General features: G+C 34.0%; 3 protein-coding genes across 7 annotated transcripts; 1 reads left to right on the forward strand and 2 right to left on the reverse strand.

Moving 5' to 3' along the window:
* Window positions 1-42: 42 nt before the first annotated feature.
* LOC104900028 (mitochondrial import inner membrane translocase subunit TIM10) lies at window positions 43-3,275 on the forward strand. Its single transcript, XM_010687350.4, has 6 exons — window positions 43-200; window positions 420-468; window positions 1,018-1,070; window positions 1,344-1,382; window positions 1,481-1,550; window positions 3,024-3,275. Exons 2-6 carry the CDS (start codon window positions 427-429, stop codon window positions 3,072-3,074), a joined length of 255 nt encoding a protein of 84 aa, XP_010685652.1. The 5' UTR covers window positions 43-200; window positions 420-426; the 3' UTR covers window positions 3,075-3,275.
* Window positions 3,276-4,883: 1,608 nt separating this feature from the next.
* On the reverse strand, window positions 4,884-10,160 carry LOC104900029 (serine/threonine-protein kinase BSK5). The gene is made up of 10 exons (XM_010687351.4): window positions 9,810-10,160; window positions 9,414-9,634; window positions 9,131-9,266; window positions 7,778-7,911; window positions 7,590-7,695; window positions 7,358-7,443; window positions 6,839-7,027; window positions 6,433-6,597; window positions 5,676-5,789; window positions 4,884-5,301 (listed from the first exon to the last, which is right to left on the reverse strand). Exons 1-10 carry the CDS (start codon window positions 9,892-9,894, stop codon window positions 5,059-5,061), a joined length of 1,479 nt encoding a protein of 492 aa, XP_010685653.1. The 5' UTR covers window positions 9,895-10,160; the 3' UTR covers window positions 4,884-5,058.
* A 7,213-nt stretch (window positions 10,161-17,373) lies between these two features.
* Window positions 17,374-24,102, reverse strand: LOC104900030 (uncharacterized). 5 transcript variants are annotated; one of them, XM_048648026.2, is made up of 5 exons: window positions 23,739-24,101; window positions 21,372-21,599; window positions 21,200-21,263; window positions 18,841-21,115; window positions 17,374-18,025 (listed from the first exon to the last, which is right to left on the reverse strand). In XM_048648026.2, exons 2-5 carry the CDS (start codon window positions 21,460-21,462, stop codon window positions 17,738-17,740), a joined length of 2,718 nt encoding a protein of 905 aa, XP_048503983.1. In that variant the 5' UTR covers window positions 21,463-21,599; window positions 23,739-24,101; the 3' UTR covers window positions 17,374-17,737. The 5 variants fall into 5 exon arrangements, with proteins under 5 accessions (XP_048503983.1, XP_048503982.1, XP_010685655.2 ...); XM_048648025.2 differs by having other exon boundaries at window positions 21,200-21,599; window positions 23,739-24,102; XM_010687353.4 differs by having other exon boundaries at window positions 18,841-21,263.
* Between the last annotated feature and the right edge of the window lie 1,153 nt (window positions 24,103-25,255).

Below are 25,255 nucleotides of genomic sequence, written 5' to 3' on the forward strand. Positions count from 1 at the left end.
TAAAGGGCAATTATGTATTTTCATTTGTTCTTTTACTTAAAAAAAGAAGATAAAAATAGGAAATAAAGAATATAGTAATGGTTAAAAACCCTAAACCCTTTACTGCAAATTTTTCCCTTCGGTTTCCTCGCTTTTTTGCTCCGTCTTTCTCTTCTTCCCCAAATCAATTTGAAGCCAAAATTACAATTGTAGATTTTCGGGTAATGGTTTTTTTTTTTTTCTTTCTATTAATTGTATTTATTTTTGTTCGAAATTTGAGAAAAAAGTATATATAGCTTATTTTGGCAGATTTTAACATCCAGATTGGAAAACATTAGGATTTTTGTCAGATTTTTTTTGGGTTATTATTGATTTGAATTATCTTCAAGGTATAATAGTGAGAAAGTACTGATCTTTAATATTTTGATGAACTATTTCAGGTTAAAAATGGCCAACAATAGCTTACCACCTAACATGGCAAAAGAACAGGTACTTTTGGTTTGCTGCGTTTGTATTGATATTCACATGATTATCCTAATTTTGTTCTGTAATTCAGAAATGGGCATATAATCGAAGATTTTAAGCTTATTCTTTTGTTATTCTCATTGTGTATTATAGTTGTATTCGATATGTCGATTTTAATCTGATGGGAAGAAGATAATAAATGTAACAATATTGGGTTATTGGACAAAGATTGGAGAGATAAGATACATACACTTATAGATGTTTTCACTTATTACATTTCGTGCAGAAAATTATGTCTATTACTAGTAGAGATGTTAATAAGGTAGCTGATGCGGCAAGATCTATTCGTAATATATGGATTATGAAATTAGCATTTTTAGTAATCAGAATGTGGTTTTTTTGCCCATTATATCTTCGAGGTTGATATAGTGTCAATAGTTATATTGTTTCTGCAAACTTGATCAGTACGTAAAGGCTACTTTGAATTTGTGTGTTGAGCAGGGTTAGGGTGCGTTCTCTTCAACTTATTGACCCTGAACTTCTTAGTTTTAATAAATTTCTTCTGTTGTGTAGATCATGTTTATGGCTGAGAAGGAGATGGAATACAGGGTCGAGTTGTTTAACAAGTTGGTAATTCTAATTGTGCAATGTTGATCAATGTTGCTAGACAATATTTTCCTCTTCTCTTTTTTTCAGAATATGTTTCTGCAATATGCTGCCACAGAATTGTCTATTGCTTCTGTTAATATTTATGTGGACCTTACTCTAGTGCAGGCAAATGGACATCGTTTCGATTTTCATGTTCTGTGATTTAATTGGTTTGCAAAAGGAAAGATGAATGGTGGGTTTTCACTTCATTAAGACTTTCTGACTTGCTTTGTTCTTAAACTTTGCTTCAGGCTTACTCAGACATGCTATCGCAAATGTGCTGATAAAAGGTACTGACTATTGAAGCACCTATTTTGTTTTATTTTCTTCAGTGGTTGCATGTAAGTACCCTGAGAGACCATATATTAATGTTCTCCTATGTTTTCAGCTACAAAGAATCTGAGCTAAACATGGCTGAAAATAGCTGTATTGATCGCTGTGTTTCAAAGTATTGGCAGGTAATATCTCTTGCATAAGTTTCAAAATATGAGCAACTTCTTCTATGATCTTCTGCCACTTTATATGTTTATAAGAATCTTATACACACTCCTAATTTCTATATAATAGGTCTTAGCTGTTGTAAATTTGTTTGGTTGTTTGAGTTAGGAAATTTAGAAGGCTATAGGAATATTAAGTTATCTACATACAAGAGTATAACATTTTCCCCCTTGCTTCTGTATGCATTTGAACTCAATTTCCTAACCCATCAGATAATGATAGCATTCAGCGTTGGTAATCAACATAAAACTTCATTGGAGCTTCATTGGAACTCATTTTCCCCCTTCTTCATGCCTGTGTTACTCGGACTCGAATATCCATGCTATTTTACGAACATTTTCCATGATTGGCCATAATTGAGGTGTCAAAGTATCATAACCATGTCGGAGTGTCAAGGATTTGACATGGGTACCTGATGAGTAACATAGCTTCATGGTGCAAACTGCAAAAATAAGTAACTATAGCTAGTGTTTTGAAGCTTGGTTTACTTGTTATGCCCTTAATATTGATGTAGTACATGAAATCATCACAGGTTGCTCATAGTGTTTTGGTCCATATAGAGATTAACTCTTTTGTAAAAAGGACTTGCCAGTTTAGCATAGATGGGCTACACTCAATGCACCATCTAATGAAGCTAAGAGTTACTCCCTCCGTTCCTAAATAGAGTGCCCATTTCTCCAATGCACGTTTGCCAATGCACGTTTTGTATCGTTAATATCTTTAATTTCATATTAGTAAAAATTATAAAAGTTAGATTTTCTTAATGTACGTAATGAGACGAATCAAACAAGACCCCACATGACTATGTTTTTTCTTATATATTGGAATTTTTTTTTTTGAGTGCTTTCTTTACCTTTGAATAGTGTCCAAAAAAGAAATGGGCACTCTATTAAGGGACGAAGGGAGTAATAGCTTTTGTGCTTCCTTCTTCATGAAAGAATTGGGGGGGGGGATCTTTAGTTTGTTCATCTGATGTTATGGAGATATATTACGATTTACGAGGCTTGAAGTTCATCCATTAATGACATGTTGTAAGGCATGATTCTACCAAATCGAAAAAGAGCTATCTGCTTCGCATTAGAGAGTTTCCTGTATCCTTATTTTGAGTTGCCAGGGTACCAGGATGGTTCAAGGCACTCATTTGTTGTGAAATTTAAGATTTTGCACTTCCTCCATTTCCAAATGAATGCAACAGCACTCTGGCTTTTGTAATCAACCTTCACAAAGTTTGACCACTTTTTTGACATATACTTGTATATAAGAATATTATATCATCATGTAGTTTTTAGATTTGTTTCAATGTAAGGTTTGGAAATCTTCGAATTGTTGCATATATTAAAGAGGGAGTAGCATATAAAGCCTTTGATGCTGCTATTGACTTGCTTCAGTAACTTTTTTTGTCTGCTAATAAAAGCCATTATGTATGTTATCAGGTTACTAATCTTGTGGGTCAGTTGCTCGGAACAAACCCCCCTTCCATGTGAATGGTGGTCACGCATTCGCAGTAACTCATTACCTTTGCCTGGACAAACCTGGTGAAAAAAGAAAACGATCGGTACTGATGTTTATGTTCCGAAAACCAATACTTACTGTTCCTTTAAAATTTTGCTTCTTTTGAACTGAAACATTCATGTTTATGTGCCAAGTGACACATTTGATCATAATATTAGCTTCTGTTCCTTAAATTGGAGTTTTTTTGTTATTAGATTCCAGCTCAAGAAATTTGTTCTTTATTAAGCAATAACAGCAAAAGTGTGATTTCTGGAGGCTAAAGATTGACTCGATTTCTATGTTTTCATTTCATTGTTTATAGTTGATTAATGAAGGGAAAATATAATCTGATTTCATCTCCAGGGTTTAAGTCTGATTTAACTTCAACATTTTTATTTCATTGTTTGGAATTGGAATCATAATTAGGGTATGGATGGACAATGGTGAAGTTGAATGCTACTCCCTTCCATTCTATATCCAACAAGAATAATAATGTCAATGTCTTAATTCTAAAATATGGGATTAATTGCATGAACTAAGAAATTATAGCATGTGGTTGTTCATCTTTGAATAATAGGCAAAATTATATGGGAAGTTTAAGAACTTGAGTTGCTATCCTTTACTTTTCAAACTTTTCCATGTCAAAATGTAACTTTAGGAAAAAGTGATGGTTAATCTCAAGATTCTCAACTATCACCATCTTCCAACATAGTGTTTAATTTTGATTATTTTGAAATGATCCCAAATTTGGGGATTCATAACAATCGGACTGAGAGCCTCTACAATGGTGGCTTTCCAACTAGCTCTTCGAGAGAGAAAATGGAGAATCACATCTTACCCAACGATGGGGCTCTTGGGTGTGTCTTGGGTGTCTTTTCATGGATGCAATTTACAAAGTGGTTCTTTGGAAGATACCATTTGATTTGGGTTGAAGGAGATATGAAATATGCGGAGCCCACATAGTATTGCAATTACTAAGCTTTCTTTTCTTCTTCACTTAATGATTTTTTTTATATAAAAAAAGATGGTAATTATTATTCTCCCAACAATTATAATTTTCCTTTATTTGTAAAATGAGCTTAGTATTGGATATATATCATACACAAAATCTACGATTTTATTTATTTATGAAATTAAATATTAGCATTCAAAAATTAATATTTTCTTAAACAAAAATCCACATTACATAAATTATGAAAAACATAATTTTTTTATAATTATATTTAATTTACCTGGATAACATTATTTATATAACTTTGATCATAACATGAAATAAGGTTCATTTATTGATATGGGAATCATCAAACAATGAAAAGTTGAATGGAGAACTCTTTAAAAAGCTTTATCGTTGTTGGGTGTTTTTAGATATAGTTCTTGAAAGTAGGTCGAAAAGAGAATAGATGAAAGAGGGTGGAGAGCTAGTTGGAGAGTCATGTACCATTGTACATGTAAATGGGGTTCTCCAATTAGCTCCTCTTACCCAACAATGTGGCTCTTGAGAGTTGGGTGTATCTCCATGAAGACACTTTGCAAAGTATCTCTTAAAGGAGATACCATTTGGGTTAGTATGAAGCCTACATACTATTTTAATTACTAAAGCTTTCTTTTATTCTTGCAACCATCTAATGATCATTTTGTAAAAATTAAAAAAAGATGGTAATAATTAATTTGGAGAACCACATACCATTATACATAGCTTTGATTTGGAGTAACTTTTTTAGATTAATATTGATGTGAGAAGTGTTCTAAGACGACCTAGAAGTGAAATTTGGCCTATTATCTACGCGTGGGAGCATTAGAAATGCAAATCAGACTTCTCTTGCTTTGAGATTTAAGTAAAAATTGTCTGTCAATACAACCTTTGTATGAATTTATGATTCTAATTATGAAGATAAAGCTCACCACTCAGAAATTTCAAATAGATACAATAATATGGAACCTTTAAAACCCAGAAAAATGAGAAAGATTTATACAAATTTAGTGTTTCTTCCATTTAGCTTCCAATGACGTTCCATCTTTAAGCGTCTCATGCGCATCATTGTCCATCCCTAGGCTGAAGAGAGCAGCGGCTTGGAGATAAAATGCAGTCGGCCACTCCGGAGATACTACTTGAGCTTGCATAGCATCTGCTAGTGCTTCTTGTAGCATATTGCTCATCAAGTAAGACAAGCAACGTCGAGCAAACACGGTTGGTGAAACCATTGTTCCATCTTCAATAAACTACAAGTATAGCAGACAAATTATGAACATCAGACCTTTGGTATATGCAAGTGATATGTTTTTTAGCTGATTTGACAAAAGTAGATAGCTAATTGTATTTTGTAGCCAATTTGATACTGCAAATTAGGTAACAGTGGTTATTACTTAGAACAGTATGCCCTTCATATCCGAAAGATTAGATTGACTGACTTATCAGAAGCCGACTCGTTTGACATAGCATAAGTTAGAAAAAAAATTTTGAACTGGTGATCGGTGAAATGGGGAATCAATGGGAAAGAAATTATGCAAATAAATGAAATACGTCTAACGTCAAACAATATGCCACAACATTTTAGCAAGGAGGAGTCTGTGGCCGCCGGCCGGAGAACAATTACCTGAGTGTAACACTTAATTGCATTAGCAAAATCTTTGGCTCTAAAAGCAGTGTCTCCATGTTTCTTGCAGTTGAGAGTCTCTTGAATTTGACTTGTCCACACTTGGAAGGAAAGCTGAAAAACAAAGTTTGCAATCTCATAAGCTATGAATGAGGAGGAGAATCATGTCTAGAAGATATATAAGTTATAAAACATGTAACTTAGGAGTAGTTTACAAGATTATAATAATACATTGGGAAATTTGGATAACAAAGCTGACATAGACCATAGCAGCAATTGTAAAGTTAAGGACTTAATCAACACATAATGGTAATTTTGCAGCAATTATAAGCTAAGCAGGACCCGGTCTCCTCGAATCAGACAACATCATAAGGGTAATTTTGCAGCAATTATGAGATATGCAGGAACCAAATTGCTCTATTATCTAAGTTGATTATGCTGTACTCATTTTCTGAGACACATGATAATCTGAAATAACGGCAAATCAGGATCTATATGATTACAGCAAGCTTTAGATGGTCCCACCAACCATAGCCTAGTGGTTGATGCCTGTTCTTCCAGGATTATCACTGGCAGATACTAACAAAACAACTGATAAACTCCTGTTCAGGAGTTCCGACAGGTTTTTTAGGCAGATAGCAAGTCATCATAGACTAGAGCAAAACAGCAAAAAAGTAACAAATATTTCTCCTGTTATTTCTCCCAAACACCCATCAGAATAGATGAAAATCGATAAAAGGATAAATAAGGTGCCTACCTCATTCGCGATCCCCTCGTCATCCTTGTATCCGGTATCTTCTAATATTTCATGTATGGCTGTGAGATCCTGTTTAGAACAAGCGTGGCCAAGAGGAGTTAATGACAGTGAATCCTTTGGCGATGCAGCTCCATGTGAAATACCCATCAAAACATGAGAAGCAACCTGCCAAATTTCATGGAAAAACACCTATAGAATTAAGGATCCTGCTTTTTCTATGGAAGGATACCTTTGCCTAAAGACAATATACTGTTAAAAACTTAATCTTGCAAGCTTACTAAATCAATTATTTCATCATCAGTATAATCTGCTCTTGACATGAATTAATAATATTACCCGAAGCAAAGCAAACGAATAGGAAGTGAAAATAACAATTCTTTAAGAGAAGAATAAACCTAAAGCGCACCTCTGTTTCTTTCTGAAGTGGAGTAAGTGCTGTCACAAGAGACCTAGCATTTGGTCTCTCACGAGGTTCATACTGCAAACAACGTGATGCTAACCGTACTAATTCAGTTCCATCATCATTTGAAAAATGGCCCTCCAAATTAGAGTCAATCAACATTGAAAAGTTCTTCCCTCGTATGAGATCAAGTGCCTGGGAAAGCAACAGAATGTAGAGTTCTCAATATTTGTATCATATCCCAGGATACCAGATAAACTTTTGGTTGTGCCTAACCAATTAGAAGATCTTCTTTCTTTTGTGGTGGGGTGAAAATTAATGTTGTCAAGCTGAGCCCAACCTCCAATAAGAGGATTAACATTATTGACGGATTAAGGTGTTCGTTGATAGCAAAGATCAATGATAACAGGGTGATTAAAGATTAGGTGGCGTGAAATAACACTTAGGGGACAGGGGTTAATGAAACGTGAAGAGGGTTAAATATGATGGAATGCTGAATTTAGCTATCAAGAAAGAGAAATATACATGGCTTGGCGGTATATGTTTCCCGCTGAGCAGGTCAAGCAGTAAGGTTCCAAAACTGTAGATCACACTTTCTGGTGAAATTCTACCTGCCAATTAGGAAAAAGGGTGTTAGCTTCCTAGAGAAAGTTTGCCTGCAGTAAGTGCCAACGATCAGGACGAGAGAATTTTCTCATGTACTTTATCAAGCATAGTTAATTACAACAGAATGGATCTTTTGGGGGAAGGGATGTACCTGTTCTCATGTACTCGGGAGGAGTGAAAGCCAAGTTTGTACTGTAGCTTTTGCCATCTCGACTGTTTTTCATGAGGCCAAAGCATGAGAGCCTGGGGTTACCATCCTGTCAAAAGCTGAGTCATAAAGAAGAGTATATGGAGAGAACACGACAACAAGAGAAGGAAAAAAGATTAGTTGAATTATACCTGGTCAAATAGAATTCTATAAGCATTAAGGTCGTGGTACAATGATCTCCCTCTGTTGCTACAATATTCCAAGGCTTGTGCTAGACACAATGCGACCCTCAACCTCATAGCCCATTTCAAAGGCTGACTTTCCCCTGAAGGAAAGAACCAATTTGAAACTTAAGCCAAACATAATACCACCATCAAATAACACCTTAGTTTCCCCCTGTTAACTGGAGTCAACTACATAGAGTTAAATAGCAAACGAGCTCCCCTAACAATGCTCAGACTACCCCACTCCCCTTTGATGAGGGCATATATATTATTAGCATTCTCAGATGCTACAATAGGCATCAGCTCTTGCATTTTCAGGCACTTTAACTTCATAAATGTATCTCATTTAACGTATTGAAAATGTGAACACAATGCTTTTTACAAATACAAATTTTGATGGTAAAGTCTTGTTATCTAATATCCTTACGGCCCGTTTGGTAGTCGTTAATAAATTGCGGTAATGGGAATGAATTTTAATTGTAATTTTATTAGGTAAGTACCCTTAAAATCTCCATGAGGAAGCTTTTTTTCTCCATGGGGAAGAAATCTCACCCATAAACTTGTGTTTTTGTCTCCAAGGGGAAGCAATTTTCATTACCACTCATTACTACCTACAAGGTGGTATTGGATGGGAATGAAAATTCAAGAAGGAAAGTGGACACTTTAGGATAAATTAGCATTACCATGGGAATGGATAATGATATTCTTCACAAATTTACACACAAATTCATTCTCATTACCATCGTTTATAACCAACTACCAAACGGGCCGTTAGAGTTACGATTTGTTTGGTATGCATTGTTAAATGATGGTAAGCAAAGTCATATGTCAAGGTCGATGGTAATGCTTCCCTCCCCCCCCCCCCCTAAACATCTATTCTCTTCTTAAGATTTCATCGCCAAACTTTGCCACTTTGTACGATAATATTGAGTAACAATGGAAATTTATGAAGAAAAACACACATTACTAATGGAATTTCATTACCATAGACTTTTCTCACAAAATCACACTAAAGTTCATCATTATCACCTCCATTTATTACCACCTACCAAACGAGTCATCAAGGTTGTAGATAAGCATTAAATATATTTCCGAAAGTAATCTCAAGTTGGTAACTCAAAACACAATTACACTAAAAAACCCATTACCCATCACCTCCATTTCAAAAACGTTTAACATTTCCACTTTTAGCTTCTTTATCAATACACCATTTTCCAATCTCATTTTTTTCACAAAAAGAAAAAAAAATCCAATTCCAAAGTCAAGGTCACAACATTCTAAATTAGAAACAAGAAAGTTATGATCATATTAGATACTCACAGTGAAAAAGATGCTTAGAAAGTGTTTCATTAGGCATGAACTCAGCAACCAATAATCTCTCATCACCTTCACAACAACACCCAACTAAATTTGCCATTTTTTCACTTCTCAGCTGTCCCACTGTCCTAGCTTCCTCCTACAATCAATACATTTTTATCATTCAAAACCCAAAAAAACCCACTAATTAATTAAAAAAATTCTCTTAATTAATCAAAAAAATAAAAATTTACACTTAAAATCACCAACCCAAAAAAAAAGCAAAAGTTCCAAAAATAGAATATACCAAAAATTGCCGGGAATCAGGCCAAGCAGACCTATGGAACCGTTTGATTGCGATCCAACGGCCATCATTGATTTTCCCACGATACACAACATTAGGAGCTTTTTCACCATGTTCAGAAACAATGTTATCTGATGAAAACCCAGAAGTTGCAGCTCTTAACTCGTCCAATTTGAACTCAGTAAAACTCGTTTGTGACTCACTTTCATCATTTTCACCATTTACTACACAAACCCAAAAAAAACCCACAAAAAAAAACATACATATAGCAAGTATTAGACAGCAAGTTTATATCTTTTTAATGAATGATGAACTTATAACAAAAAAAGAAGACATAAAAATGAGTAAAAAAGATGAAATTTTTTAGCATGAAATTTTTTTTAGTATGAAGTTTTTTACCAAGATCGGATGAATGTGGAACATGAAACTTGTCATGTGAGTGAGACCACCAGCAAAATGAAAGCTTTGAGCAACGAACTCCCATTTTTTTTTGTGGTTTGTTTGGATTTGGAGGAGAGAGAAAGAGAGACCTGGATCAGTGTAGTAAAGTTTAAGGTTGAGTCTCACTTTTCACAGTCTTCTCTCTCTTTCTCTCTGCTAGTTTTTTTTTTTTTTTTTTTTTTTTTTGTGTGTAGTGTGCTTTGAAAGGGTTTTACAGGAGAAAAGGGGGAAAATATGGAAAATCAGACACTGAGACAGAGGAGAGAGAGAGAGTAGAGAAATTGGAGAAAGTATGCCTAATCTTTTGTAATAGTACTCACTCCATTAGTCGTTTCAAAGGGTAACACAAATGATAAAGTATAAAACTACTTAGGTACCTCGAACAAGTTTAAGGTTTTGATCGAGTTGGTCCTTTAGCATAGTATTAGAGTCAACGTCGCAACAAAAAATATAAAGTTATTTCTAGGCCTTCGACTGTTAATTCAAATTTTTGGTGCAATGAACATAATTGAAGTTGACGATATTCGATTTTAAATCTTGAGTATATATCATTCAATAAGATTTTTATCAATTAATTTAAAGAGCATCATCATTTTATGTGTTTGTTTGTTATAGTATTATTAAAGGAATTTATCACAGGATTGTATGTCTTTTATTGGTGTAAGTAACAAGATTATATGTTAAATAATGTTATTAATGTTTACTTATTGAATAGTGTTTTTACATTTATCCTTTCATAGTAGGAAAATGATATATGTAGCCCTTAGGGCTATGTATAAGAAGTTTAAAATAGAAATAAAAATTTGAATCAAGCATTAATTACCTCAAATGATGTGAAATTCTGTCATAAATTCATAAATTGTTTCCATTTTAAGACATGTATTTAATGCTTATATCCATTACCCCTCATAGTAAATCCTTGATGCTGCAATCTGCATGCATTATTTTCTTACTATGGTGGAAAGCAAACAAACAATAAACCTAGAGATAGATATTTGCTATGATTAGAAGGAATAAAATGCAAGAATAGTGTGTGTTTATTCATAGAATAAAAGTACACATTATATAATATTAACTAGTTATTAGGTCCGGGCTATGCCTCGGGTTCGAAAAAGTTTCATTTATTAATACTGTATTTTGATATGATAACACTAAATACAATTTGGTCTAGTGGTTAAAACTTTAGTATATGAACTTGAGGTCACGGGATCAAAACCTATACTATGCAATTTCTAATTTTTTTTATTCTACATGGATTACATGAACTAAAACTCCTTAGGGAGAGCGCCACGTGGCACCGTTTCTGGCTTATGCACGCCTTCTAATATATTAGTATAGATTGAAAATTTTAAAACATTTCTTACAATTAGTATATATAGCCAAATTACCCATGTGTGTCATATCCTCTTAAGGTTGCTTTCTTTTCGAATAATATAATCTTACATATTCTTTTGGCTAAATTGATAATAAGCTAAGGGTCTGAATTTTGGCTGATAATTTTTAAAAGGTCCATAGGTCCCTGCTTTAGGAGTCTTAACTGTTAGCAGACCTAAGTAAATTAAACAAGAAATGAGAGTTAGACTTGGCCTCTTTTACTATAGCCTAATATTAATTATCTAATTTTCTTAATTCCTCATTAATATGTAGGTAAGATTTGGAAGTATAAAAAGTCTTAATTAAAATGAGTCATGGTAATTGTGAAATTTAATTAAAGTGTGTAAATGTTTTATTTGACATGAATTTTTTTGATTCGATTTTATCCCTCAAAGAAACCAAAAGAATTATAAGAACCTATAAAAATTAGTCTTAATTCAAATGAGTTATAGTAATTGTGCAATTTAATTGAAGTGTGTAAACGAATTATTTGACTGTTTGACCATATTAAGCAATAAAAAGCCAAAAATCAAAATCATATAAGTCATTTGTCATTTTATAGCATGAAACCGTCTCATCTAGAATTTCCTATAGATCAAATTTCAATTAGAAAACTTCCCTTCAAAAAAAATACCAATTAGAAAGCTATTAGAGTCATTTATAGAACAAGATTGAGCTTTAGTAATTAGTATGCTAGAATAGTGGAAGACTCAATTTTTTAACCTTTGATCATTCACTCTAAGTATATTTGATATACTTTATTAACTACTTATTTATTTTTAGTTGTAACATGATGAAGGCCTAAAAGGTACAAAGTTTAGCTTTTAAAAGACCGATTTCATCAACACGAGATATAAAAATATCGTAAATTGAATTGATCATGTAATAGAGAAGAAATAAAGAAAGAAACCACTAGGTGTGAAGAAAAGGTTTGTTACTACCAATTATGATCTTTTAATATAGAGAAGTGCTCAAAAAAAAAGTTTGAGTAAATTGATTGGAGTACTAAGGCTCCATTCTTTTGAACTGAATTAGTCTGAACTAAAATGAATTTGTCTGAATGAATTTGATCTAAACTGAAATATATGAAAACTATGAAAGGAAACTAACTAAACTGAATTGTAATGAATTTTTTTTAATTGAACTGAATTTTTATTAGTACAATCTAAAAAAACAAAACCTAAATGGCGATACTACATGACTAAGAGTATCAATTAGCACTAAATGAACTTCCCTTATGTATGTTTAAAAAGAATTCTAAGTATGATTTAAGTACTAAATAGTGGGTCCCATCTCGGAATCTAGATTTCTGGTTCATACGTACACCTAACATTATTAATAATCCAAGTTCATGGACACCAATACATGCAAATATTGAAGCATAATAAAGGAGAGAAAAAAGGAGTTGAGCTTTAAAACGTAAGAAGAGTTGACCAAATTGGCCAAGAAAGTGTGAAAACGTTATCCAATAAATTAATTGAATTTTTTGTTCAGTTTTTCACAAAGAAAGGTGTTCAATTTTGTGCATTTGTGAGCTCCATGAAAGCACATATATATTTCTTTTATGGTGAAACCCTATACAACGCACACTATCACATGATGTAGTGGACCCTAATGTTTCTCCACACATCAAAGCCTCTCAATTCCCTTGATTATCTCCCCTTAAAAGCATGTGGGGACTTCAAAAACATCCCTCTTCATCCATACATGACACACCTTACATTGTTGGAAACTTTGAATAGATGTTGTTCATTTAACACCAAATCACCCAAAATCAATCTAGCTACCTAGCTAGCTACTTGGGTCACTATATGTCTATATTAATATCTACTATATGAGCACTTGGCCAGTAAAGTATATAGAGTCGTTTGCAAGTATCAACTAACTTAGGGTCTGTTCTCTCCAGCTTATTTTCAGTTCTATTTAGTTCAGCAATTCAGTTCAGTTCAGCTATGGACAATACTTTTACTCTCACATATCACTATTCATTTCAGTTCAGTTCAGTTCAATCCAGTTCAGTTCAATTCAATTTAGTTCAATTCAATTCAGTTGTTTTATAGCGAAAAGAACATACCCTTAGTTGATAAAAATCTAGTATTGTGTTTGTGATATGGAAGAGTTTACATTACATTAATTTTTAGTATTGCCTTTGTGTCTCCAATTTAGGGTTATAAATAAGTTGAGTCGAATTTTAGGCTGTTTAAATAAAGCTTCATAAGAATAGATATCTGTTCAAACTAGCTTGAATGAGCTTTCGAAAATTCTTGTTTGACCTGGCTTGGCTTGGCTTCTTAAGCTTTTGGTTTGCTTGAGCTTGTTTGAGAACAGGCTCATTTGTATTTTAAGTTCAAACTTGAGCTTAAAAGAGTTAAAACTCTAAATTTAAGGATGTTTATTCAAGAAAAGGTATTGTAGAGTGTTTATTAAATAAAGAAAATATACTATGGTCCTCTCAAAGAAGGTAAAGAGTTTGTCTTGTAAGAGACCGCCTATTTTTAAATTAAAATTAGACAATGGTAAGCCCGATATCAAAAAGAGAATTAGCACAATAGTAATTAGGTTAATTTCTTTCGGTGACTAGGTCTACTTTTATATTAAAATTAGACCGTCTCTATTAATAATTTATGCTTACGAAATATAACAAAACATAAGTAAATTACATAAACCAGTATAAAATAATTGAATAATATAAAGTTGAATCAAAACAGGTTGGGTTCTAGTTGATTTGTATTTATATTTTGTTATTTCAGCATTTTAATAAGTTACAAAAATTTAAAAGTTCCATTAATAAGATCAAATAAGTAAAATTAGAACACATGGTGAATAAATTTTCTTCCTCTCCTCTGAATTCTGATGATCAAACTCTTCCAGCTCACCTTAGGTCACAATCTCATTAAATCAAGCATTTATTAAAGGGCAAAAGGTAAGAATTAATGAATATTAATAATAACAATAATAAAAAGGTAGAATAAAAAGTCTTTCTTCTTTTGCCATAATAATGCAGATGTCTGTAAAATCCCATCATATAGTCCATAGATGCTCCGTGCCTCCGTCAGAGCTTCATATATCCCCGCAACAATAACAAAAAAAGTAAAGCATGAGCATGACTATTACAAATTTCATTATCTCAAACTTCAAAGCTATGTTACTCAGATACGGATTGAATGTCTACTCGGATACGGGTGTTCAAGTGTCTGTCTCAATTATTTTGTAGAAAAAGTCAAGTTTTTTACATAAATTGAAGTATCCAAGTAAAATATCGTGTCGAACACGATATGACACATTGTTTTTGAGGTAAATAAAGGTGTCGGATTAACACTTGTTCAAAGGGTAAAAGCCTCACCTCTTTATTCAATGCAAAATACTCTGCTTCTACTTCTCTGTCGTCGTGTATACATAATAGCACATCACAACTTTACAATTAACATTTTCTTTTTTTAGCTAGTAATGATAGGTATTCTACCACTACTCCATGAGTCCATGTGTGTTAAATTCTTTCTAAAAAGAGCTCTACTTTTGGGGTTGAGTAATGAGTACCAAGTAGTGAGAAATCAAATTTCGAGATGGAGCTAAATCATGTTAAATTAAGTACTAGTATTATCAAAAAATCAAACGAACGACAAATTATTTGTTAAAAGCAAAGGAAAGACAATTAAGTAATTTGATTTGTATAGGCATTAAAAAAGATTAAATGAATGATAAATTATTTGTTAAAAGCAAAGGGAAGACAATCAAGTAATTTAATTTGTATAAGTGTTTCAGAATAAAAGTAACTGAAACTGATCTATTTCAACTCACTTGGGCTACTAGTGGAGGGCTGGAGGCTAAGCGATCAGTGCTTTTTACTGCAGGAATGTAAAATGACAATCCTTATTCTGATTGTAAATATCTTTCAAATCATAGAGTGTAAAGAAAACATATTTAAATTGAAATCTCACATATTGGATAGAGCCTATAAATCTTATTTTCTTAAAAAAAAAAATGGCTCTAAGAAAATCTCACTAGAAACATAGTACTATAAAACAACTTATCTTAATATAAAATCGAATTGATCAAGTTTAGCTTAGAAAATTTTACAGTATGGCGAGAAGTATTAATAAAAAGAAAATGCATCCTTGACTAAAAAACAATTGCATCCATAAATCCCAATTCCCAACATATACTTCGTCGTTTGCATGAACTTTTCATGCAACATTTTACTCCTAGTTTGCTTATTTTTGTAGGTCAAAATGCAGGGGTTTTATAGACTTTTAAAGCTGGTGCTTGGAAGTATGGGGCAGAGCATATATGACCCCTAAAACCAGCCCAAAAAAGAAAAAAGGAAAATGGGTTGTCTCCTCAATTAGTACAGACAAATACTTCATTTGCTTTAATTTAGTTGTGACATTTTTTAAAATCACGGACTTCTAAATGATTTTTAGAAAGGAGAGAGATAGAAAAAGAAAATAAGAGAGTTCCATGTGATGAGAGAATGATAGAGAGAAGTTATTACCTGGAGTGAAAGTGTCGAAACTAAATTGAAATTTCTTAAAATAGAAAGTGTCACAACTAAGGCTCCGTTTGGTAGGGCGTAAAACGTTTTCCCGAAAAACTGTTTTCCTCTATTTTCAGTTTTACATTGTTTGGTTGGCAAAAGAGTGTAAAACCATTTTCCCTTGGAGTAAAATTACTCTCCCAATAATGGAAAACCATTTTCCTTTCAAAATGAAGGGAAAACTATTTTCCTTCTCTCTCTTGTACACTCCTCTCACTACCTCCTTACTTTGCCTTTCATTTTCCTTTCATTTCATCATTTTTCTTACATCGAACCAAACAACGGAAAACTAATTTTGGAATTGTGTTTTCCATTGTAAATTGTTTTCCATGAAAATCATTTTACACTGAAAATGTTTTACGCCCTACCAAACGGAGCCTAAATTGAAACGGAGGAAATACTATATAATTGGATATAAATAACTGGGGAACTTCGATGTGGTCACGTGACAAGAAGATTGGCAGTGGCAGAGGAACCCAACAGGAACAGGAAGGGCCAAAGTCTTCTTCTGCTGCATTTTCAGTTCGATTTGTTTTAAAAAAATATTTTTGGCCACAACTTCACAGTTCACAACTTCACATCTAATAAAAGCTTGTTTGGCTCAAATCTTCAGTCTACGAACCGAACGGTCCAAACCATGAGATACTTTTTTTTTTTTTTTTGGTTGCCATCTATTAAAATAACAAGCGTTACGCTATAAATTACCAAATATTAATTACAGTTCTATGAGTCTTTTTGAAATAGTAATCTACAATACTTTTTTTTTCTTTAATCGATATATTTTCTTTTAGAAATTACGAGTTATTATTAAATTTCGACATGATTAGAAAGAGCAACTTTGTCTTTCTTGTAACGAGTAATATCTCAAATGATGGTGCAATATCATGAAGAATTGTATACTTTCATTATTAGTAACCTCTCCATATGCATTAGGAATAAGTATAACACATAGCTTTAGTAGTTCACTTCTTATCAGTAAGGCTATATATTATAGTGAGCTCATTTATTTTAACCGGTAAGTGGTAACCCACAACCACAAGTCACACCATCAACTGGTGACCTAATTTGTTGCATCGCAAAAAAAATTGTCAAAGAAAGGAAAAGAGTTTGGCTAATTGTCTAATAATAACATAACTAACAAAGTTTGTATGATACTTGTATTACTGTTTAGCAAAGATATTTAAGATATTTCATAGCGTAATATATACTTTTGAACTTATTTTCGATCCAATTACTCTCTACAATTCAGTTTCTCTCAATCCAAAAAACGGAGCCAAATTTACCAATCTCATATAAGACCGAGTATCAACTTGCGTAGCTTATCCGACAAATTGCAAATAGACATTTTCCACAAAAGAACGAGTATCAGCTTGCATATGATGAGAGAGAGAAAAGAGCAAAAAGATCATTTGTGATGCAAAAAAGATATAAAAGGTCAAGACATGCCAGGAACCCTTGTTAGCCTTGGTACCAGAAAGCAGGTGCAGAGGCCAGGCAGCAAAATATGTAAGCATCATTTTGCATCAATCAACAATTTTGGTCAAATAACTAATATTCAAGAAAAAAGAATTCATGTGACTTTGTCTAAAGGAATCTTGGACAAAAACAACAAAGTTTAATAAAGCAACTACATTATTTGATTCCAGTAAATACTACTATTAGTACTATCCACCCTAAAATGCACACTTACAACTTACAAGAAGATATAGCAACACTACTATTTTACAGAATTTTATTTATGAAAAGGATTACTAATTACAAAATAGTTAGCTACCTTTATCCATTAGAGGAATTGATCCCCCCCTCTATCTTAAGGGATCCCTCCATTTTCTGCCCTATGAACCTCCATAAAGGGTAAAAAAGGGAGGAAAAAATTAAGATCCGATTAATGTAGGAAGTTCGAAGGGGCTGAGAATTGCCAAGGACGGGAAAGAGTGGCAAAAGAGCATTTACCCATGCTTGATCCACAGAAGAAATCCTAGACTCTTCCCACAGGGGAATGAGGTGGATACGCGACATATCTTGCAGGCGCTTCACCTTGATTCGATGGTTTTGTTTGCACAGGGACCTCAAAAATGCCTGCTTCATTAGTGATCTTCTCATAGAGACTGCTGGGTTCTGAGAGCTCTGGTGGTCTTCTGCAGTCTATAGATGATATACTAATAGCAAATGCTTGTAGAAGTGAAAGCGATGAACTGAATTCCACCGAGTATATTCTTTCCTTGAATGGCGCCAAGCTCAGTACAGGGTGGTTATCCTGATTACCCTGTAAAAAACAGTGTTTTAAGCTAAGCCACTTCATCTCAGAAAAAAGTAAATCATAAGAGAAGCTATTATGTTTACTTCATCCAGGAAGAAAAAGAGGGGTGGGGAGGAACTAAGATGACTAATCCAAACTTTTGACCATCTGCCTTTGTTAAATCTCATCTTTGGATTTACTTATAACAATCTTAACTTGTGGGGATGTATTTGTAACTATCTTAGAATTTGATTCTAGCAATCTTCACTAAGGAATATAATAAGAATATGCCCCTCAAACTTGGAACAATTATGAGTTGATCCGAAGGTGGAATTATTGAATGATTGAAGTTGGGAGCATACATATCATAACGTTTTCCAGATAAAAAAGAAACAAAGCAATGTAGTTCATGCAACTATTGTGGTCAGGGAAATTGGTGAATGGTGATACACAATATCATCTGTTTCCTTTTGAGGGTATTTGGATAGGGGGATTTTAGAGGTATTCATTCTACCTTTTTGGATATAACATGGGGGAATTTCGGAAGAGAGTTGGAAGGATTCATTTCCTTTCCCTCTTAATGAACCAAATCCTTCCACTGTTGGAAAGATTTGGAAGAAAAATGCAAGTTCAGTCATCGACGAAACTTCTTCCTTTTCCTCTACCTTCCCCTCTATTATTTCATTGAAACAAAGTGTAAATGCTGCAGGCTGTTTCCCAAAGACCATAAATTTGTGATAGCAAAAATGTATCATACGGTCATGCCAATAAACACACTAAACAGTCATCAATAACATATAAACTACAAGAGAGATAAGAGAGAAGAGTAGGAAAATGATTACCTGAGAAAAAATTTGAAACTTGTTCTTGTTCAGGAACATTTCAGAAGAACCCGTTTTCCTTTCATGTTCTTTTTTATTTGTATGAACTCTCAGTTGACAACCCAAATCCCATCCACCACAATCACATGATCCACCAGATTTCCATCGTTCAGCAAGCGTTGATATTTCTCCTTTACTAGGTACTGTATGAACGCCACCTGGGAGTATAACTGTTGTGCTCAACTTCAAACTGACGAGTGAATGCTGATACTGTATATTAGCACCAGAATCAGCAGATCTAATGTCTTGCAAATTCTCCCTGGAATCTTGTAACAAATCCAACCAGTTAAAGTTAGAATGGCCATCTTTACTATCATTTCCAGCAGGAAGCTTGACAATAATGGCTGCCAATTCATTAGTTGGATGGAAGTCAGTGGCATAATGATCTCCATGACCAACATCCACAGCAAACAGATCAAATTCTCTGGTGATATGATGACCATCATTGTCATGCTTGGAATCTGAGACTTTCATTTGTGCCACAACATTTGGAACATAGCCAGGACCATCACCTTTCCCTCCTTGATTCAGCCAAATTCCACTCCTCCTTTTAACTTCACGGATGGTGAAAAATGTGTAAGTCCAGCTATGATGACCTTTTCCTGTGACACTAGACTTCCTCACTGTAGCAGCTAAAATGTTGCTTTCATTGTCAATGGCAAAAGTAAACAGAGGTAGACCATTCTTAAAAGATACCTGCAGAAGCGCTTGAAGTGATGACAAGCCATTCTTTGAATGGTGATTGCTATCACTAGTACCTGTTGTAACACTGGCATCTCTTGAATTTATTTTCACAGAATTTTCAAAACAAAAATCTAACGGCTCGTTACACGAATGGAACGTATGAGCTGTTGAAGATGAATTCTTCTTCGATGGCTCAGAGCTGTTAGATGCTCTGGGCTTAAGAAGGGGATCAAGCAACCTTCTTAAAGGGCTGGACCTACCTCTAGTATTATTAGTAGACACCTTATCACTGCAAGAATTATCAATCAATACAGAAGCTATAGCTCCCTCTGACCCAGATTTGGCACCATATTCTTTTGAACTTGACCTACGAACAGGTGAATTATCTCGGGATCCGGCATTTTTTATCATCTTCCCCATTGCAGAACTTAATCGGCGGATTGGCGATGGGTTTCTTGCTTTTGGAACAGACTCTGAGCCTTTTCTCGCATCCAGTTCCTCAAAAGGCTTGACTACAGTTGCAATCCTAGACCCAGCAGATGGCTTCCTCTCCTCAGCACTCCTGGTCCTGGATGGGCTGCTAAGTATCCTAGCAGGAAATGATAGAACATGTGGTGCTTGAGGGGTGCTTTTCACACACTGTGCACTGTTCTTGGATGAACTGTGAGCTGTCTTCGTAGAATGAAGTGATATATTTGACTGTTGGGATGAACGTTTGACACCTTCTGGATGCTGGGAACAAGATTCAGATGGTTCCAAGTGCTTTCTGTGATCATCTCTAGGAGGAAGTCGAGTCTCACGATTGTTTTTCCCTAAAATGCTTTTCTGACATGGCTCTACTGACAATCGACCATCCACAATAAAACTCGGCATGGCAGTCAAACTAGAGCATCGTTTGTCCGATAGGTCTCTAGGCATAACCACCCCAGAATTTTCTCTTCCAGAAGTATTTTGATTAGTAGCATTGGACATTGTTTCTCGTGATCTTATGGCTTCTTTGGCAGATTCCATATTTTGAATTTTGGATTTTCCTTTCCAGGGTGCCCCCACCTCATACTTATCAAAGGTTTGTCGTATTCCCATTTCAGTGACAGTTTTCAAGTCAGGCTCTTGCCTTTCAAAAGGTTGTACTGCTCCAGAAACTCTTTGTTGCCTGCTCATATTGTTGCTAATTCTAATAGGCGAATCTTGGAATTTGTGGGAATTTCCACCAAAAACCTCAATATCTGGAGAAGTTCTTCCTACAGACAACTTCTGGGGAGGAGATTGAAGCACTGGCGGGTGCATTCCTTGACGAGCTGGAGAGCAGCTGTGACGTCTTCCAGAATTAGATTTAGTATCTCGAAAATCACCTTCCTTCGGGGAAGCTTCCGGTGGAGATTGCAGTGAGAAACGATGCAGTCTTTGATGAGCAGGGGAGCAGCTCTGGCCTTTGCTAGAATAGGTTGACGAGCCATCTGTTGAAAAAAGAGAAGTGGTGCTACTAGATGGAGAACACCCATTTTGCTTCACAGGCATCTGTTTTTGACTATACCGCCAGTTCTCAAGACGCCTCCAGTCAAGAACACCAACATTCAGTCCTTTCTCCTGAAAATTCTTTCCTTTCTCTAAATAACTTGGTAAGTGTGACATGTACCTGACTAGCTCATCCTCTTTACAGATCCTTCTATCTGACACCCGCCTTTGTTGGCAACCTACACCTACATATTTAGGCAAGGCATCATCGGGATTTCTAGTGATCTCATGATGGAAATCAGCATATGACAAGTTGGATTTATCAGACATCAAGATATCTCGCAACTTCGTACCTTGACGAGTACGAGGAGCAAAGGTGGTCTCTGGAGAAATCTTGCATTTCTGATCCCTAGAAGTACGACTAGTGTTACTGAATGCTTCCATAGATCATAAATGTCTGCACGAGTCAGAATGCATCTAACATGTAAAAGTATCAATCAGCTATGTTCAGTAGATAACCAGTCCCCATTTCTACAGGCTTTCAAATCTGTAAGAAGCTCAAGTCTCAGCTTCCAACTGCCCTGCAAAAGCAAAATCAGTAAACTTAGGAGTAGAAGTAACAATCTATGTTTAATTAAATGGTAATTTCAAGACTGTAATTTAGAATTACACAAAAAAATATTAGTACAATATAGAAGAGTATAGCCAACACTAAACAATCATTAGTCATTACTTGGAATCAGCTATAATAAGCGAATTAAGTGGTAAGCACCTTTTCAAGAGTCACAGCATAAAGATGCTTTCAGCACATGTAAAACTTTAAGCCAAACCACAATTATAGTTCATCTATCAGCTAAGCCTCTACAGACATCCAGCTAAAAAGCTGAAGCAGCTTATGGCAGCGCTTAATTTTATAAAACAACTTGTCAACATTACCTAAACAACATACTCACCAGCCTTCTTTCATCACTCAACTGAAACCAAAATATACCATCTCTCCTTTCCCAACACTCGAAGCCATAAAATCACCCGTGATTAGTGTAACAGCAAGAGTGGAAATACACTATTCTAAATTCCAAATCAGGAGCCAATACTTGATAGTACAATTACTCGAAACTTTCCTTGTTTCTCATATCAATCCCTTCATACATCTACAACAGTACAGCACCACATAGAACCGAAATCTCACCATGATATAACATTATAAATGCCAAACTTATTACATCTTTAAGATCATTGACCAAATCATCATTATATTACTAAAGATTAACAAAACGTTAAGTGGATTTGGTAATAACATACCTGAAAGTAAACATATCCCCCACCAATATAAATACAAAGACAAAAACAAAGATGGCCCTGAAGCATAGAAAACGTGTGGTCCATTTTAACTGATAGTAATCATAGAAAGCAACTTTTATATTTTGAAAACTTAACAGTACCATTGTTGATTACAACTAGTACAAAATGACAAAGATCTCTCCGCCCCTAACCTCCCCCTAGTACCTAAAATCCACAACAATTTTCAACTATATATATATATATATATATATATATATATATATATATATATATATATATAATATATATAATAATATAAGATAATTATATACTTCTATGAAATTTAGAACCTACTACAAGCTACAATCCTATATCCTACAATATTAACTGGCGCAATTATTGCATAATCATAGGGTAAAGAAGCTTCATGTTCTGTAGATTCCAATTTTAATGCGTCTATGTATGCAATTAATATGAAATTAATAGCTTAGTCTAAAAAGTTAATTCATATTCCAGAAATTAATCCTATCTAGCACATTAATAAATATAAAATTAATAAATAAAGGTGAACGGCTAAAAGAAAAAGATAATCTGAAAAGTGCAGCTAAGAACTACTAACTCGCATATATCCTGCCATTTTTTCAGGAACAAAAAATAACGCCTAATTTTTCCAGTATAATGTAATTGTTAGGATATCCTAACAGTAATTCAGCATCAACAGTTAAACAATTAACAGCGAGAAAAGTGAAAACAGATTCAAATGTGATTCACGAAGTTTTGCAACTGGAAATTGCAGCGTTTTCAGATTAAAGTACTCCGCACAAAAAAAAAAATATTAATTCAGCATCAACAGTTCAACAATAAATAGCGAGAAAATCGAAGAAAATAAAAAGGAAAACAAATGTGATTCACAAAGTTTTGCTACTAGAAATTGCAGCATTTTCAGATTAAAGAACTCCACACCAAAAAATAAAAATTAATTCAGCGTCAAGAGTTCAACATTAAACAGCAAGATAACAGGAAGAAAAAAAAGGAAAATCAAATGAGATTATAGAAGAATTTGCTAGTAGAAATTGCAGCAATTTCCAGACTAAAAAACTCCGAACCAAAAATATAAAAATTAATTCAGCGATATCAGCATCAACAGTTCAACCATAAACAGCGAGAAAACAGGAAAAAAAGAAAACGAAAATCAAATATGATTCTAAAAGTTTTGCTACTAGAAATTGCAGCATTTTCCAGATTATAAAACTCCGAACCAAAAATAATTAATTCAGTATCAACAGTTCAACAATAAACAGGAAAAAAAAAAAGGAAAATCAAATGTGATTATAGAAGTTTTGCTACTAGAACAAATTGCAGCATTTTCCAAAATAAAGAACTCCAAGCCACAAAAAAAAAACGAAAAAAAGAAAATAAAAGTCAAGAAAATAGCTTACCTGAGTGAAGTAATCGAAATGCTGGCAAAATCAAAAGATAAAGATGTCGGCGAAGTGTTAAAAAAAGAAGCAAATGAAAGAAGAGAGGAGAGAGAAAAATGGCGGAAAAAGCTTGGATTTCTGTGATCTAAAATACACCTTTGTGGTACTGACAATGGAGGAGAGAGAAAATGCAGAGAAGAGGTAAGTGAGATGTGAGAAGAGAGTGAGAAGAAGAGAAAGAATCTGAGGAAGTTGAGAAAATCGGTTTTTGGTATTATTTTTTTTTGTTTTTTTAAATGAATATTTACTGTGGGGTTTTTCTTCTGTTCTTTCACTTCAGTAAAATGAAAAGAGGAGAGAGAAAGATATCGGACGGTAGAGAGGAGAGAGAGAAGCGGAAAGGTTGCATCAAAGAAGGCGCGAGGTTTGGCGTAATGGGGCCCATTTGAAGACTTTCCCACATTTTTTAAAAAATTGTTTTGATGATGGCTTAATTAATTAGTTAAATTCCAACTCCCAAATTATGCCATTTGTTTCATATATGTTCCCCTAACTTCTTTAACCCCTCTCGTATAAAGAACTACTCCATCCGTCCCAAAATATAGTTCCCATTTTTATTTTGGAAGTCCCAAAATATAGTGCCTATTTCCATATTTAGTTCCATATTTTTCTATAATTTGTCTAAAAAAATCGTGTCCCATCATTTATTTGCTTCTTGAATTTTGTTTTTTCCTTTATTTATTCAACCAAAATGTTATACTCCCTCTGTCCCATAATATAGTGCTTGTTTCTTTTTTACACGGTCTTCAAGACATAACTTTGACCTTTAATATCTTCAATTCCGTATTAATAAAAAATATAAAAAGTTGATATTATGAAACTATACATTGAGATGAATCTAACAAGATCCCACATGAATATGTTTTTTTATATATACAAAATGAGAATATGCGGTCAAAGATTTTAAAGTTTGACCCATCAAAAATGAAGTAGGCACTATATTATGGGACAGATGGAGTAATTAATGCTCTTTCACCAATTATTCTCCACTCTCTATCCTAAAATCATCTTTTCCCACACAACATTTATTAAAATAAATAAAAAATCTTTACTATCCCTCTTATATTCTACTTGCATAAATTACCATGAAAAAAAGGAAATGGGAACTATATTTTGGGACGGAGGGAGTATTTTTTTTATACTCAAACGAATTAGTTTTATATGTACACGATATGTGCAAAAGCAATTAAAAAGAGAGTATTAAGAATTATAATTGTAGTTTTTCAATTCACTGTACTTCTTTTCCTTTATTTAGAAAAACCAAAAAATAGAAAAGATATAGTAGTTAGTTTTTAGTTGGGGGTATGACCGTAAAGAAGGGTGGACAGCTGGACGCCAAAGTTCTCAAAAGTTCCCATATAGAATATATACTTCCTCCGTTCCGTTTTAAATGAAACGTTTGCTTTTTCACGCAATCCAACGCGCTTCTTTAGTCATTACTATCTATAGTTGTGTACGCGTAAAAAATATAAAAA

The sequence above is a fragment of the Beta vulgaris genome, chromosome 7 (genome assembly GCF_026745355.1).
Source record: "Beta vulgaris subsp. vulgaris cultivar EL10 chromosome 7, EL10.2, whole genome shotgun sequence".
Lineage (NCBI taxonomy): Eukaryota > Viridiplantae > Streptophyta > Magnoliopsida > Caryophyllales > Amaranthaceae > Beta > Beta vulgaris.

What these genes read in the sequence shown, in the direction of transcription:
- LOC104900028 (XM_010687350.4), top strand. Translation starts at nt 427, where the DNA reads ATGGCCAACAATAGCTTACCACCTAACATGGCAAAAGAACAG. An exon ending in CTAACATGGCAAAAGAACAG is followed by an intron (nt 469 to 1,017) that starts GTACTTTTGGTT and finishes TCTGTTGTGTAG; the next exon opens with ATCATGTTTATGGCTGAGAA. An exon ending in AGGGTCGAGTTGTTTAACAA is followed by an intron (nt 1,071 to 1,343) that starts GTTGGTAATTCT and finishes ACTTTGCTTCAG; the next exon opens with GCTTACTCAGACATGCTATC.
- LOC104900030 (XM_048648023.2), bottom strand. Translation starts at nt 21,462, where the DNA reads ATGGAAGCATTCAGTAACACTAGTCGTACTTCTAGGGATCAGAAATGC. An exon ending in AGTTTCAAATTTTTTCTCAG is followed by an intron (nt 18,026 to 18,840) that starts GTAATCATTTTC and finishes TGTTTTTTACAG; the next exon opens with GGTAATCAGGATAACCACCC.
- LOC104900029 (XM_010687351.4), bottom strand. Translation starts at nt 9,894, where the DNA reads ATGGGAGTTCGTTGCTCAAAGCTTTCATTTTGCTGGTGGTCTCACTCA. An exon ending in ATAGAATTCTATTTGACCAG is followed by an intron (nt 7,696 to 7,777) that starts GTATAATTCAAC and finishes AGCTTTTGACAG; the next exon opens with GATGGTAACCCCAGGCTCTC. An exon ending in CACTTCAGAAAGAAACAGAG is followed by an intron (nt 6,598 to 6,838) that starts GTGCGCTTTAGG and finishes GAAATTTGGCAG; the next exon opens with GTTGCTTCTCATGTTTTGAT.